Source organism: Coenobita brevimanus, chromosome 69 (genome assembly GCF_032717465.1).
Source record: "Coenobita brevimanus isolate Jiangsu-jjx chromosome 69, ASM3271746v2, whole genome shotgun sequence".
Taxonomy (NCBI): Eukaryota; Metazoa; Arthropoda; class Malacostraca; order Decapoda; family Coenobitidae; genus Coenobita; species Coenobita brevimanus.
Genome location: NC_137022.1, coordinates 1,510,001 through 1,525,440, shown reverse-complemented (window position 1 = coordinate 1,525,440; position 15,440 = coordinate 1,510,001). Strand labels below are relative to the sequence as shown.

Genomic DNA, 15,440 nt, shown 5'->3' with positions numbered 1-15,440 from the left:
CTCTCTCTCTCTCTCACACACACACACACACTATCACATCAAACCGTACATGCCTCTCTCTCTCAAACACACACACACACACACGAGCAGCAGCTATTGTATACACACTTCTTCACACAAATCGTACACGCACCACTTTCAGAGAGAGAGAGAGAGAAAGAGAATTACGAATACATAACACATTCCTCACTTTTTCATCCTACCACCACATTCACAAACTTTCTCGAGCTGTCTTTTCACTATGACGTTATTTTCCTACCATAGCCCTGCCAACCTGCTAACTCCAAACGATATTATTCACCTTATTCATCTCTTGGGCAAATATTTTAAACCAGAGTCGTTATATACCCAACAGATTCCCGATAAATCCTTCATGAACCACTTCACCCCCAACATACCTCTATTTTTGCTACCACTATACTCTTTTTACTCTAAGCTGGCTAAAAACTGGGCTAAAAACTCTCTCTCCATCTTGAATACTGAGTTTCAACAATATATTAGTACTAGAATACGATGCTAGTCACAAAGAAGTGCTATGGGCAGGATGAAGTGTCTGTAACAATATATAAGCACTAGAATACGATGCTAGTCACGAAGAAGCGCTATAGGCAGGATGCAGAGCCGTAGTATTGCCATTTTCTGCAACTAAGTAATACAAAATGCCAGAAAGGGCGAACATCTGGGCCAAGTTCAGGTAAAAGCACCACAGACGGTTATTCAGCTTGGGGGAGACTTTTCCGGATGGAAGAGTTAAGGGATAAAAACCTAAATTAATCCTTTCATTACTAAATATAGGAGATAAGAGAATAACCTTCATTAACCCTTTCACTAATAAATATACGAGTTACAGTAAGATAATACCCTTCATTAACTCTTCACTAATACAGAACTAATAACTAACACTTTCATGGAGTGAGAGACGGACGAGGAGTGTATGAGTGAGATCGAGGGGTAGAGGGAGGGGAAGGCCAAGAATGAGATGGAGGGATGGAGTGGAGAGGTACCGTATATGAGAGTGAGCTGGGAGCAGGGCAGTGAAATGGCGGGGGACAGGGTGACGTGGAGGCGATTTGTTTGTGGCCACCCCGTATAAGGGAATAAGGCGTTTGGCAAGATACATAAAACACTTTCGTTACCTTCAATAACACCGTTCATTACCGGTGCTAAATATACGAGTTACAGTAAGAACTAATAACCTTCATTAACTTTTCACAACTAAATACAGAAGAGATAATTTTCATAAAACACTTTCATTACTTCAAAGATCTGCCAGGTCAAATCACCCAATGATAACAAGAACAGCGTGACGTGGAGTCGATTTGTTTGTGGCCACCCCGTATGAGATTATGACGTCTGGCAATAAACAGGTAACAAGAACACAGGGTAGTCCACATATAACGCTTCTTTTCCACTCCACCGGCTGATTTCTTTTGCTGGGGTGATTCAGTGTCTTCTGTCCACTTCCTACTGCCACTGCCACACCCACGCCCACACCAGCACACAGAGCCGCTCCCGCAACACACACATCCCTCCCGGCGTGCTGGTAGTGGAGTGCCAATTACGTTTCAACCAATATAAAGACTAAAAGAGACTAAATCCTGTCACCAAGGAAAGTCGTTCACCTCCGGATATGACTCACGTGTTGAGATTATGCTAATTTGGCAGCGGATTATCATTTAACCTCTTTCATTCCCGTACGTCTTCATTTCATTCTGATTTGTGACAGGATTATAATTATGAAACTCCAGGAACACTGAGAATGAAAGGGCCAGAAGCAGTAGTAGCAGTAAAAGTAGTATAAGTAACAGGAGTAGTAGTACCAGTAGTAGTATAAGTTGTAGTAATGTAATAGTAGAAGTAGTAATAGTAACTGCAGCCCCATGTTCATCCGCCCGTGAACCCAAAATGCACGCTGTAAGTTGCCCTCCTCAGTCCACCATCTTATACGGAAGAGGGAGTGGAGGAATATTTGTATAACCCGCTGCCCTGTTATATCCGTGCCACCACACTGAATCCGTTCCTCTCTTGTACCCATTACCTTGTAGAAGAATAATAGATGACCTGATTATCCAATTTTTGCTGCTACAAGATGATTTTATTCCGCTTTAATATCTCTGGTAATAAAAGAGATAACTGGGATATATTCAACCTCTTTCATCACAAGAACTCCAACAGACACTCCCGTTTTTGTTACATTTCGAACAATTCTTTCAAATAACTGACTTTTTTTTTTTTTTTTCGTAATGATTAATGCAAACTATGTCGATATGAACAGCATACATGTGACCACCATGGTAAAATAATATTAATAAGAAGCGGTACCAAGGCACAGCAAAACCGTCCCCGGCAGTCATTTTAGTACTGACGCAGAACAGGATATATAGTCAAATGTCACATATCAAATTTGGAGTAAATCGGGTGAGAACTGACAATTTTATGCCCATTTGAAATTTCAGTCCCGACCCACTATTTGGAGGATGGCCCCTCTGATGTAATGAAGCGTGTTATAGGATGCAGATTTGAAAGATGCACATTTAGGTTTTGGTTTCATGTCGATATGACGGATCTGAAAAGAACTGTTGCGAAAAAACGATTTTTTTTCTCTTACAATTTTTGGACCTACAAAATTTAATCAGGTGATCAGACGGTCGTAGCCCATCATCCCTACGAACGAAAATACGGTTCACCATTTGTGGGCGGAAAGAACAAAGGCATATACTCTTTTCACTATAACTAGCTTTAAAACAGCCATCTCTTATTATGCTGACTTATAACAGCAAATTAGCACTAGAGGATGATGCTACTCAGGAAAAGGTGCTAGCAACTAACAGGAGGTACAGAGGTAGCAACGTAATCTTTTTTTTGTTGGCACGCAGCAAACAAACGAAAATCTAAGCCAAGTTAAGGTGAAAGAACTATAGCATCATTCACGAACAAAAATCATTTCGGGGAAGACAAATATACATACAAACTGCAAGGAGTCCCAGACAGCACAACTTACGGAGAAGCATTGCAATTATATAATCTATATTTTTTTAACGTTCCACATCATCTATCGATTTTCATTCTATGCTCGTTTCAAATTATGGTAGTTTCCACAAAAATCAACGTAACACTGGGTGCACTACGTAAACGGTGCTAAAAACAAGAGCAATTTCTTACCGCGGTTTCCACTTTACATATCACCACCGAACTCATGCCGCCACCACCACCCTCACACCACTGCCTCTACGCAACCAATTACCACACTCGCCACTACAGTCAATGGTTCCCCCACCTCTAGCGGGCTCCCAAACACCAGATTCCGCCTTATTTCCCAGTGTTTTGGAGGTTTTGGAACAGGAGAGACTTTTACGACGTCCACCCACTATGTTGCACCACGAGAGACTGGAATGGAGTGACGTCACGAAGGATGCCAAATCTACCTATCTATAGTACGGCCAGGCATCTTAATCCCTGAAATAGAGTCCAGGAACAAACTGCCTCTATATCACCCTATCCTCCTCCATCAGCCTGCTCTCAATTCATAAACTACCCTCAATCACACAGCTTTACATCTCTCCCCTGTCCATCTCCACTCCGTCTCCCTCTCCCGCCAAATCCAACTTCACAGATGTTGCTATATTTTGAAAATTAGAACGTCGTTACGAAAATGGCTAAACCTTCAAAAGCATAAAAAAAAGAAAAAAAAGAAAAGAAAAAAAGCATATATCTACACTGTTTCGATTTAGCGGCTAGTAATTGTGAGAACTTCATAAAGAACTTGGCACTACATGACGTCATTGGGTGTGACGTCTTGGTCCGCTATTGGTGGAGATTCCCGGAAACCTGCACCGTTGCCACACCTCCTCCCCTTGCATGCCATACCTACACACCCTGAGTCGAATTCTCGTCGGCCTAGCATTACGCAATACCTCTTATTACTGCTTATTATTCTCTTGTCATTTTTCTTAAACGGACATAACTAACAAATACAAAAATAAAGTACCGAACCAGACACGCGAATAATTTGGCAAGAAAAGGTTTAACCACGAGTAACATAAATACGGTCCCTGACGTTGCCAAGCTCGTACTCAATATCCAAGCTACGAGACTCAGCAACCTGCGACGCTACTAAATATAACTAGGGTATACGGACCACAATAAAAACAAGTGGCAGGTCATTAGCGAGGCTCTCCTGTGTTGTCATCAGCCTGTGACATAATAACTGGTTTAAAAAGTTATCTACTCCGGCATCCATCTTGGCCTATATGCCTGGGGAGATGCAGTTAACCCTTTGGCTGCCAGTTAACTCCTTTGTGTGTTATTCCGTCTGTCAGGTGATTTTGTTCAGGCTCATGAGAAAGATTAGGCACCAAGAATGTTCAAAATGTTCCAAATCATAATGAGAACAAAGAACTGCATAACATCACAGCAACTACCGCAGCCAAGGGGTTAAGTACGCGAATCTGCAAGTCATGCCCGCCAATAACACCAGTCACTTAAGTAGCAGAATTTCTCACTATAATCCAACTTAACACCGTACGTGTAATTCAGATCACCGCAACCAAAGGGTTAAGTACGCGAATCTGCAAGTCACGCCCGCCAATACCACTGCCACAGTATTATCAGTAATATTACCAGTGGGATCAGAGCGGCAGAAGATAATAATATCAGTTGGTTGTGACGGCAAGGAACGTATTGCAGTTAAGTGAGTTGCCAGCTGTGTATATCGTCTGGTGGTTGCAAGAATAAAAGATGGGCTGAATGTTTGTAAATCACTGAGATACTACTGCAACATCTTTCTTAAGAAGCCCCGCTAAAAAAAAATCAATACACCCACACACACACACACACACACACACACACACGCGATACAAAATCAGCGTACCCTCTGCCTGGGACAAAGGATTGAAATATTGTGCTGTAACGACCGTCATGCCCAAGCCTGATAGAGTAACACTATAACGAGGGATTACAACAGTGGGATTCATGCATTCCACCACCAAACCAGCCATTTAGTGAGAGCACACGATTTATTTCAATTTATTATTAGGCCTCGACATTATATCAACCTGCAGTCTGCCAAATCCACATCAGACACAATAGGTACACTCATGGTAAAAACTTTGATGACTTCCTTATCGGTTGTAACGATAGGTGTTACATGAAATATTCTGCGATAATATGAAAAACACAATTACAGACAATAGTAGGGAAAGAATGAAAAATATGGAAGACAGGATACAGCCCTGATAAAGACGTTGTTGGAGAGTGGCTGTACGTTGCATATTAACCATTAAGATATTTAGCCCTCAATGTTTATAAAGTTACACTACTGTTAAGAATATCAGCAGAAAAATATGAGTTAATAAATAAGCATACAGCACTGACCTATCTAACTAATGAGTGTGAGCACCAATTGAATTATAACGACCATCAACGTAACTGGCAACCGTTTTCATTCGTATTGTTGCCAAGGCCACAGACTCGCGGGCAGACAAACACTGCTTGTTGTCAAATCGACTGTGAAGATACTATACTGTACGGCAACATCGCTTACTTATATTACTTATTATCTATGTTCCTGAGGCAAACTGTATCATCATCATCATCATCATCCGGACATCCTTTCCCACCCTAGGGCATGGTGAGGAGTAGCAATGTCCAGACAGCCCAAATTTACCCAATCCAATGGGCAAAGCATTCATTCACTCATCGTTCAAGCCCCCGGAATCCTGGCTTTATCGGATACGCCAAAAACATTCACCACATTTTGTAGCTTCACATAAACGTATCCGATAACGATGATAAAAAAAACAACACAATACAGTATTCAGGAGTACTGTACAGAAACATCTCTTACTTATATTACTTATTACTATCTTCTATGTTACTGATGCAAAATGTACCGGTAAAAAAAAAAAAAAAATCGACACAATACAGTATTCAAGAGTACTGTGCAAAACAAATCGCCAAGAAAGATGTGCTACAAGTCTCCTACTCTTATGTCGGCATACACAAAAATCGTAAATTCCGAGGCATATATCTACAACTATTTGCTTCATAAACTACATATATAAGAGCATGAGCCCTTAATTCAAACATCTATCTATCTATCTATTGCCAGACGCCTCAATCCCGTTTGGGGTGGCCACAAACAAATCGCCTCCAAGTCGCCCTGTCCCCCGCCATTTCACTACCCTGCTCCCAACTCACACCCCCCTCTCTCATATACCTCTCCACCCCATCCCTCCATCTCATCCTCGGTCTCCCCCTCCCTCTTCCACCCTCCACCTCACTCACATACACTCTCTTCGTCAGTCTTTCACCCTCCATCCTCTCCACATGGCCAAACCACCTCAGTGTGTTCCTCACAACGCTTCCTATCACATCCACATCAACACCACAACGCTCCTTTATATCCTCATTCGTCAGCCTGTCTCTCCATGTGACTCCACAGGCTCCCCTTAAATAACTCATTTCCACTGCTCTCACTCTTGACTTGTGTCCTTCCAACAACGTCCAAGCTTCACTTCCGTACGTTAGAGTTGGTATCACAATACTGTCATGTAGTAACTTTTTTACTTCCATGCTCACTTCCCTGTTTCTTATCACTGCTTTCAAGGAACCAGCAACTAATTCAAACATGCTTTACCAAAAACACATCCCATTTCACCGTACCATGGTTGTGGTACTGTTAAGATGGTAATAATCTTAAAACTTTCTTTAGCTTGAGTTCTGTACGATTCACTAACTTCATCTTCAAACAGCCACCAATCATGCCAAACCAGAGGAAACATTAAACTGAAGAAATGCAACCATGAAAAACTGTTCTGATTAAATAAGTCACCAGTCAAGAGGCTCATTTATGAAAAAAAAAAAAAAAAAATGGTTAGGATCGTTTATAAATATCGCTGAATCCCCATGAAGCTTTGACGTCACTCCAGCGTTGCCACATCTCCCTGTTACATATGCCACATCCTCTCGCCAGACGCCCACGCAACTAGGACAATATCTAAAGGCTTGTGCTTCTTCCCTTCAGCTCAATTATGTGTTTTTGTTCATTCTTGCACGTACCGGACGATTTTATTCAACTTAAGGTCACGCTACAATAGAAATGACTCGGGGTTGGAATTTAGTCTCTGCAAAACTGAATAAAATGGTCTGGAGATAGCAACTATGGATAAGGTTGCTAATATTGAGCACTGACTTTCATCCCGGAAGTTTTGTTTACGTTAGTTCCTTCCCCCCGACGACGCATTTTTGTATCTTTTGGTGCTTAGACGAATTTATTATTTACGAGAGACTGAGCTGTAGAGTCTGTGTTAGGATGAAATAATGTGGAGGCAGCACGAACAGACCAATACGATACCAGCAGATTGAAGGGGTTAAATTCTTGTTGCCGTTAAACGAATTTCAACTTTGAATATTTGTAAAGTTCCTCTATACCAGTCTTTGTTACCCTAAACCGCCTGGAATGCAGCATAAAGCACGTGTCAAGTAGAGAGAGAGAGAGAGAGAGAGACTACCAACTGAGGTCTAAGCTAAATAAAATAATATGGTGGCTGCAAAATTATTTATTATTATTATTATTATTATTATTATTATTATTATTACTGGTGGCTCCCTAGCACCTCTTCCTTAGCGATTTATTTTTAGACACAGCCGGTTAATATAGTTTTGTACGATATTTACAGAGTATGGTGATATTAGAATGATTTAAATAACAGAGGAGGATATAAAGGTGTAGTAAACAATATAAATCGCTTAGTTAAAGGTGTTAGGGAGGTTCGCATTCTCATTAGTTGGGGAAGCTCCGTAACACCTCTTCCTAAGCGATTTGTTTTGCTTAATTTACGTTTACTATCGTCTCTCGTGTTGCTTAAGTCATTCCAATATCGCCATACTCTGCATAAGTAAGTTACAAAACATTAACCAGCCATATCCAAAAATAAATCGCTAAGGAAATGGTGTTAGGCGACGAGAGTGCGGGTCCTTCAATTCAAAAGTCGTTCTAGGAGTGAACAAAATCGGTTGACACATGTATGGGTAAACGAACAGGCATCTTCAACTGGGCGTCTGCAGTTATTCTTTCTTTTTAATATTCTAAGGTTCAGGTGGTCAAGAAAACGAGAAAAAGGAAAATAACATGAAAATGAAAAGTCAAGAGTAAGAGACGTGGAGATGGGACTGCTGAGGAATGTATGTGGAGTACAGAGGGTGGATAGGTTACGAAATAATGTGATTCGTGAAAGGTATGGAATGAGGAAGTTGGTGGACACCAGAATCGAAGAAAGTGTCCTGAGATGGTATGGTCATGTGGAGAGAATGGATAACAATAGAATAGTGAAAAAGGTATATCTGAGCGAATTTGAAGGAGGGAGGAGGCGAGGTAGGCCAAGGCGAAGGTGGAGAGATATGGTGGATGAGTGTTTAAGGAAGAGAGGTTTGGAAGTCGGTGAGGCTAAGGAACTGACAAGAGATCGAGCTGGCTGGATGAACGTTGTGAGAAGTGCATGATCAGGGATTTGGCACTCCTTTTTAACGTGGGAGCGTCCGGATTGACTCAACTGGATACGTTTATGTGAAGCTATAGAACGTGGTGAATGTTTTTGGCGTATCCGGTAGAGCCAGGATTCCGGGGGCTTGAATGATAAGTGAATGGAAGCGTGGAACATTGGATTGGGCAAATTTGGGCTGTCTGGACATTGCTACTCCTCACCCAGCCCTAGGGTGAGAAAGGAGGTCCGGATGATGATGATTGCATCCTACCAACGGCCACTTCCCCAGCGCGGGTGATGGTGCAGGGAAAAGCATCATTACACGGCTATCGTTGAAAATGTTATTTTGGCAGTTTACCATACAATTAAGCACGATACACGACAGTTCATCATAAAACCACTGAGTTAGAGTTTAGGTACACAGCCATCGTTGGGAATGTGGTTAATTTGGCAGTTTACAATACAATTAAGTACGATACACGATAGTTAACCGTTAAACCGCTGAGTTATGCTTTAGGATTTAAAAATAACTATACTCCTTTTAATCTAACTTGGCCTAAAATGCCACCTCTTCACCTTCAATGGTGAGCCTGTAAAAGTGGACATTAGATTACGATGCTAGTCACGAAGAAGAGCTATGGTGAGGATGTAGAGCCGTGGCACTGTCTTCTGCCACTGAGCAAGCTGAGATACGCTGCAAATGGACCTAAATCAGCAAGTTAAGGTAAAGGGAGTGACAGCAAAGAGCCAGGGTGGTTCAGTGGTAGCGTGGCAGCCTTATGACCCGAGTTGGCTATTTCCTGAGCACCGCCGTTTTAATAATAATAATAATAATAATAATACAAAGAAAATAATAGTGGACGCTGGTACGAGTAGAAAGGTAGGACACACACACACACACACACACACACACACACACACACACACACACAGAGTCACGGGACTCAGTATAGCCAAACCCCTTACTCATTCGTCTTTATCCAGGAGAGAGAGAGAGAGAGAGAGAGAGAGTTGTCCATCTACCTCCCTCAGTGATAAACATGCCAGTGAAAGTATACATTGTGTGTGTGTGTGTGTGTGTGTGTGTGTGTGTGTGTACACGAGAGGAAAAGCTGGATAAAGGTGAGTAAAAACTGATACACGAGATATATATAAATAAAGAGAAAACGGGATGAGGGCAGGAGGGGGAACTGGTGAGGAAGGAAAAGGAAAATGGAACAAGGAAGAATACAAAGGCAGGAAGAAGAGAAAAATACAGATAATACAGTAAATATGAAGGACTGGCGACGGCAACACCACAGAGAAACAAAAGAAGCGGAAGAGTGAAAAGGAAGACGTGAAGGAGAAGGAGGGAGAACTGAAAAGAAAATGGCCTGAGAAACGGAGGAGAGGGATTTGGAGGAAAGACAGGGAAGGGAGAGGAAAGGGAGGAAGAAGAGAGAGGGAGGGGGGAGGGAAGGGTTAAGGAAGGGAGAGAGGGAGGAAAACTGAGTAGGGGGAGAGAGGGTAAGAGGTTTGAAAATATTGTCGGGTAAATTCAGAAGGGGAGGCACCATAGAGGTAGGAGTAGGGAGGCACAGAGGATGAGGGGGGGGGAGAGGGAGGGGGGCAAGGAAAGGAGGAGGGTTGGAAGGAAGGGGTGGGATGGGAGAGGAAGAGGAGGGGTAAGATTCAAAGGGAAGGATGGAGCGAGGGAGGAGAGGAAGGATGAGGAGGTAAAGGAAGGGGGGAAGGAGAGGGAAGATGAAGGGAGGGAGGAAGGATGGTGGGAAAGGGTTAACCTAGAAAGAAATGGAGAGATGAAAGGGGGATGAGGCGGTTATCTAGAGAGAGAGGGGGGGAGGGGTCAGTTGCCTAGTAACAAAGGGGGGGGTCAGGTGGGGGGATGCTGACCTCACATCCCCTCAAGGCCAAACACGTGTGTGTGTGTGTGTGTGTGTGTGTGTGTGTGTGTGTGTGTGTGTGTGTGTGTGCAGGAGAAAGCGTGGTGGTATTGGTTGTGGTGATGCTGAACACTGTACATTTTTCCATGTGTACTTCACCTGCCAATCTTTACACCATCAGGACAATACATAATCTTTGTGAAGGTTTAACACAGTCGCCCGTTGAGTCAATGATACCTCCTACTGGAGATTAGTGTACCACAGGGTTCAGTACTCGGTCCCTTATTATTTATCATATATATAAATGATCTAGACTTAGGAGTCAATAGCAGCATCAGCAAATTTGCCGACGATACAAAAATAGGGCGTATCATTAACTCGACTGACGATTGCCATAACTTACAAAAAGACCTCGATACATTGTCCAAATGGTCTAAAACTTGGCAAATGGAATTTAACGTTGAAAAATGTAAAGTACTTAACGTAGGCAAGACCATTGGAGATACTAAATACAGCTTAGATAACAAAGAAATTAGCAAATCGGAATGCGAGAGAGATCTAGGAGTTATGATTAGTAACGACCTTAAACCAAGGCAACAGTGTATTAATGCGAGGAATAAAGCAAATAGGGTCCTAGGATTTATTTCGAGAAGCGTGAGCAATAGATCATCTAAAGTAATACTAAAACTTTATCTAGCATTAGTAAGGCCACATTTAGACTACGCAGTACAATTTTGGTGTCCTTACTATAGAATGGATATTAATTCGTTAGAAAATGTACAGAGAAGAATGACTAAAATGATACATGACGTCCTGTCATATGAAGACAGACTGAAAAGACTAAGTCTGCATTCGCTAGAGAGGCGTAGAGTAAGGGGAGACTTAATTGAGGTGTTTAAGTGGAGGAATGGTATAAATAAGGGAGATATTAGCAAGGTACTTAAAGTGAGCATACAGGATAGAACTAGAAATAATGGTTTCAAACTAGAAAAATTCCGTTTCAGTAAGGAAATAGGTAGAAATTGGTTTGGTAATAGAGTAGTAGACGAATGGAATAAGCTACCTAGTAAAGTAGTTGCTGCCTCTTCCATTGAGAGTTTCAAGCATAGGCTAGATAAGCATATGACAAATAAGGGGTGGATATAGAATAAAGAAAATCTTATAACCAATACTAATTCAAAAAATTTTCTTTTCAGGTTACACTATGATAGTCTCTATTCTCCTTTCACACTTTCCTGTAAAATGTCCACGCCAGTTTTTCTATACGGCGTGGTGTTCTTTCTGACTTTTTCCTGCCGGCTTCGGCTGGAGGGTTTGGAGGGCGGGGGAAAGCCTTCTTCTTTGCTATCCTTATCTCATTCTAGTAGGTCAGTTACTCTTCTAGGAGCTGCCTAGCATGGGCCAACTGGCCTACTGCAGTTATCCTCTCTTCTTATGTTCTTATGTACTTTCGTCATCGAGAAATCTGCTAACACTGCTGGTGACTCCTAAGTTTACATCAGGGATGGGCAACGTCCGGCCTCCGGGCCGTATGAGGCCCGCAAGACCATTTGATAAGGCCCGTGAGGCAATTCATAAATGTAATGTCAGAAACTCATGAACGTATATATATATATACATATATATATATATATATATATATATATATATATATATATATATATATATATATATATATATAAAGTACTGGGATACAGTTGATTTCAAGTTGATAATTTTGTATGGCCCGCGAATGATGTTAAAAATATCCTAATGGCCCTTAATAAGAGATTATTTACATACAAGAATTATAATTATGTAAGTGAAATGGCGGGGGACAGGTCGACGTGGAGGCGATTTGTTTGTGGCTTCCTCAAACGGGATTGAGGCGTCTGGCAATAGATATATAGATAGACAGAATTATAACCCTCTGGTTTAGAGCCTTTACATACAAGATTTATAATGGACGTAAGACTTGACGGTACTACATCGTTTGCTAAAAATGTCATGTTTTTGGAGATGCGGGGCATCGATCCCCGTACCTCTCGCATGCTAAGCGAGCGCTCTACCATTTGAGCTACATCCCCAACAGGTCGTGGAGGTGCCGGGGATCGAACCCGGGGCCTTTCACATGCAAAGCGAACGCTCTACCACTGAGCTACACCCCCTCCTGAAGTAAAAGGGGTAGTGGTGGTAGCTGTGGTAGTTGAAGTAATGGTGGTGGGTGTGGTTATGGTGGTAGCTGTTGTTGTTGTGGTAGCGATGGTAGTTCTGGTGATGGTGGCTGGTGTGGTAACGGTGGCTGTTGTGGAAGTGGTGATAATGGTAGTGATGGTTATTGTGGGAGTGGTGATAATTGTCGTAGTGGTCGTAACTGTGGTAGTGGTATTAATTGTGGTAAGGGTAGTAGTTGTGGTATGGGTGGTTACCGTGACAGTCGTAGACGTTGTGGTTATGGTGGTAGTGGTAGTTGTGGTTATGGTGGTAGTTGTGGTTATGGTGGTAGTGGTAGTTGTGGTAGTAGTGGTGGTAGTTGTGTAAGACCTTGTAGTGGCGGAAGACCAGATATGTCTAATTGGAAGTTTGATAAAAATAAACACGCACGCACTTTGTGTGTGTGTGTGTGTGTGTGTGTGTGTGTGTACTGGTAGTGAGAAATGAGGTGAAAAACTTACACTACTTGGCACTTGTACTTGGCACCTATGTGTGTGTGTGTGTGTGTGTGTGTGTGTGTGTGTGTGTGTGTGTGTGTGTGTGTGTGTTCATCATTTTTACACCTCATGCACATAGGTGTAGATTAACTAAAGAGGTGAAGGAAGGAAGGAAGGAAGGAAGGAAGGAAGGAAGGAAGGAAGGAAGGAAAGAAGGAAGGAAGGAAGGAAGGAAGGAAGGAAGGAAGGAAGGAAGGAAGGAAGGCGGAAAGGAGGATAAGATGCTAAGACGTCCACAGTTTCTCTCTCTCTCTCTCTCTCTCTCTCAGGGGATTATCACAAGCCCAGACATTCTGACGCCAAACACACCCCGACCACACTTATCACACCTACCACAGCTACCTCTACCACAATTACCACAACTACCACACCTATATCTATATCTATCTATCTATCTATCTATATGCATGGTGTCCACATAATCCTGCATTCGTCCTCTTAGTGTAACAGGAAAAGTGTATGGTAGGATATTTATTGACAGAGTTACAGAAAGAACAGAGAAATTAGTTGGAGAAGAACAGGGAGGCTTTAGGAAGGGATGAGGTTGTGTAGATCAGATATTCATTCTTAGATCTTTAGCGGAAAAGTTTCTAGAGAAGGGAAAGAAGTTGTATGCGGCTTTCATGGATTTGGAGAAAGCATATGACAGGGTGGATAGACAAGGATTGTGGAAAGTGTTAAGAATATATGGAGTAGATGGGAAGTTGTTGAATGCTGTGAAGAGTATGTACGATGGTGCGAAGGCTGCAGTGCATGTGGATGGTGAACTGAGTGAATTTTTCTCTTTGAAGGCTGGGTTGAAACAGGGATGTGTCATGTCTCCATGGTTGTTCAATCTGTACATGGATGGGGTAATAAAAGAGGTACAAGGTAGGGTAGTGGATGTTGGAGTGGCCCTGGTGAGAGAGGATAGTGTTTGGAAACTCCCTGTACTGTTGTTTGCAGATGATATTGTGTTGTTGAGTGAAGACGAAGGGGAGCTGCAAGGCTTGGTGGATGAGTTTGGGAGAGTGTGTAAGAAACGGAATCTAAAGGTGAATGTAGGGAAGAGTAAAGTGATGGTCTTTGAGAGAGGTGACAGCAGGGCAGCGAAATGGCGGGGGACAGGGCGACATGGAGGAGATTTGTTTGTGGCCACCCCTTATGGGATTAAGGCGTCTGGCGATAGACAGATAGATAGACAGTAACTGTTTGGAGACAACAGGAATACAGTGAAAATGACAATGAATCCAAGTGCAGCAACAACAACAACAACTTCTACTACTACTACTACTATAACTATTACATCTATAACTACTACTACTACTACTACTACTACAACTACTATAACTACCACTACTACTACTGCTACTATAACTACTACTACCATTATGAAACCATTAGGTCTTATACAAAAGGAGGCAGAAAATCATACATAGCTTTTATGGATCTATCAAAGGCCTTTGATAATGTTGATCAGTTTAAATTGGGTCATATTTTACTGGATAAAGGAGTTCCCCCTGACTTAACATTAATTTTAATGAGATATTTAAGAAACCAGTTAGCAAGAATGACATGGAATGGGAGTAAAGGAATGTATCATATAATTAATAAATGAGTGAGGCAGGGAGGAGTTCTTTCTCCTTTACTTTTTAAACTGTACATAGATAATGTTTTAAAAACCCTGACGGAAACAGATGTGGGTTGCTGCCTTGGGGTTGTTAGATTGAATGCAATTGCATATGCTGATGATATAGCATTACTAGCTGATAGTGAAGAGCATATTCTATATTTGTGTGACATATTTGAACAGAATATTAATAATCTGAATTAAGAATTAACAAAGATAAATAAAAAATTGTTATATTTCAACATAATAAGAAACAGGCACAAGGTATCCGTTATTTAAATCGTTATGAAGTGGTAAATGAATACAAATATTTAGGCCATGTAATTCAAGACAACTTTTCTGATAATCAAAATATTCTTTCAGATTGAACTCATTTTATGCTACATTTAATTCAGTAATTAGAAAATTTATGAACGTTAATCCACAGACGTTACTGTGTTTAAAGCCTACTGTGTGCCTGATTATGGTTTAAATCTTTGGAATATGAAAGATATGCTTGGGAGCAATGTATTCAGAAGCTTTGAAAGTGAATTTGCGAATGCTCTTAAGAAAATATATAATGTGCCAAGATTAATAAGTGATCATAGTATATCCAAGGCAGCAGGACTACTTTTACTTAGACACCAAGTTGCCCTAGTGCAAGCTGAGTATTTTAAAGCCTTAAGTGGAAAGAATAATGCGGCTTTTAGGTTATTTTATCAGTCCTCTGGCCACCATGTTCCTCGTTTATTGAAATATTTTTATGATAAATATGAGATAGATATATTAGATAACT

The 15,440-nt window shown here is 41.5% G+C and overlaps 1 protein-coding gene and 2 non-coding genes across 6 annotated transcripts in view; all 3 read right to left on the bottom strand.

Moving 5' to 3' along the window:
* LOC145406094 (cellular tumor antigen p53-like) overlaps positions 1-15,440 on the bottom strand; it is a 95,181-nt gene that overhangs the window by 22,589 nt on the left and 57,152 nt on the right. For 2 of the 4 annotated variants that reach the window (XM_080277284.1, XM_080277286.1), the window contains exon 1: positions 3,163-3,370. The exons of 1 other annotated variant lie outside the window; for it this stretch is intronic. In XM_080277284.1, the coding sequence (XP_080133410.1) occupies positions 3,163-3,198 (36 nt within the window). In that variant the 5' untranslated portion in view covers positions 3,199-3,370. Of the gene's footprint in view, positions 1-3,162; positions 3,371-15,440 lie in introns of those variants that run through there. One more of the 4 variants, XM_080277288.1, reaches the window with a different exon arrangement.
* On the bottom strand, positions 12,360-12,432 carry TRNAA-AGC (transfer RNA alanine (anticodon AGC)). Its single transcript has one exon. It is a non-coding gene; the product is annotated as a tRNA-Ala (tRNA).
* On the bottom strand, positions 12,442-12,513 carry TRNAA-UGC (transfer RNA alanine (anticodon UGC)). Its single transcript has one exon. It is a non-coding gene; the product is annotated as a tRNA-Ala (tRNA).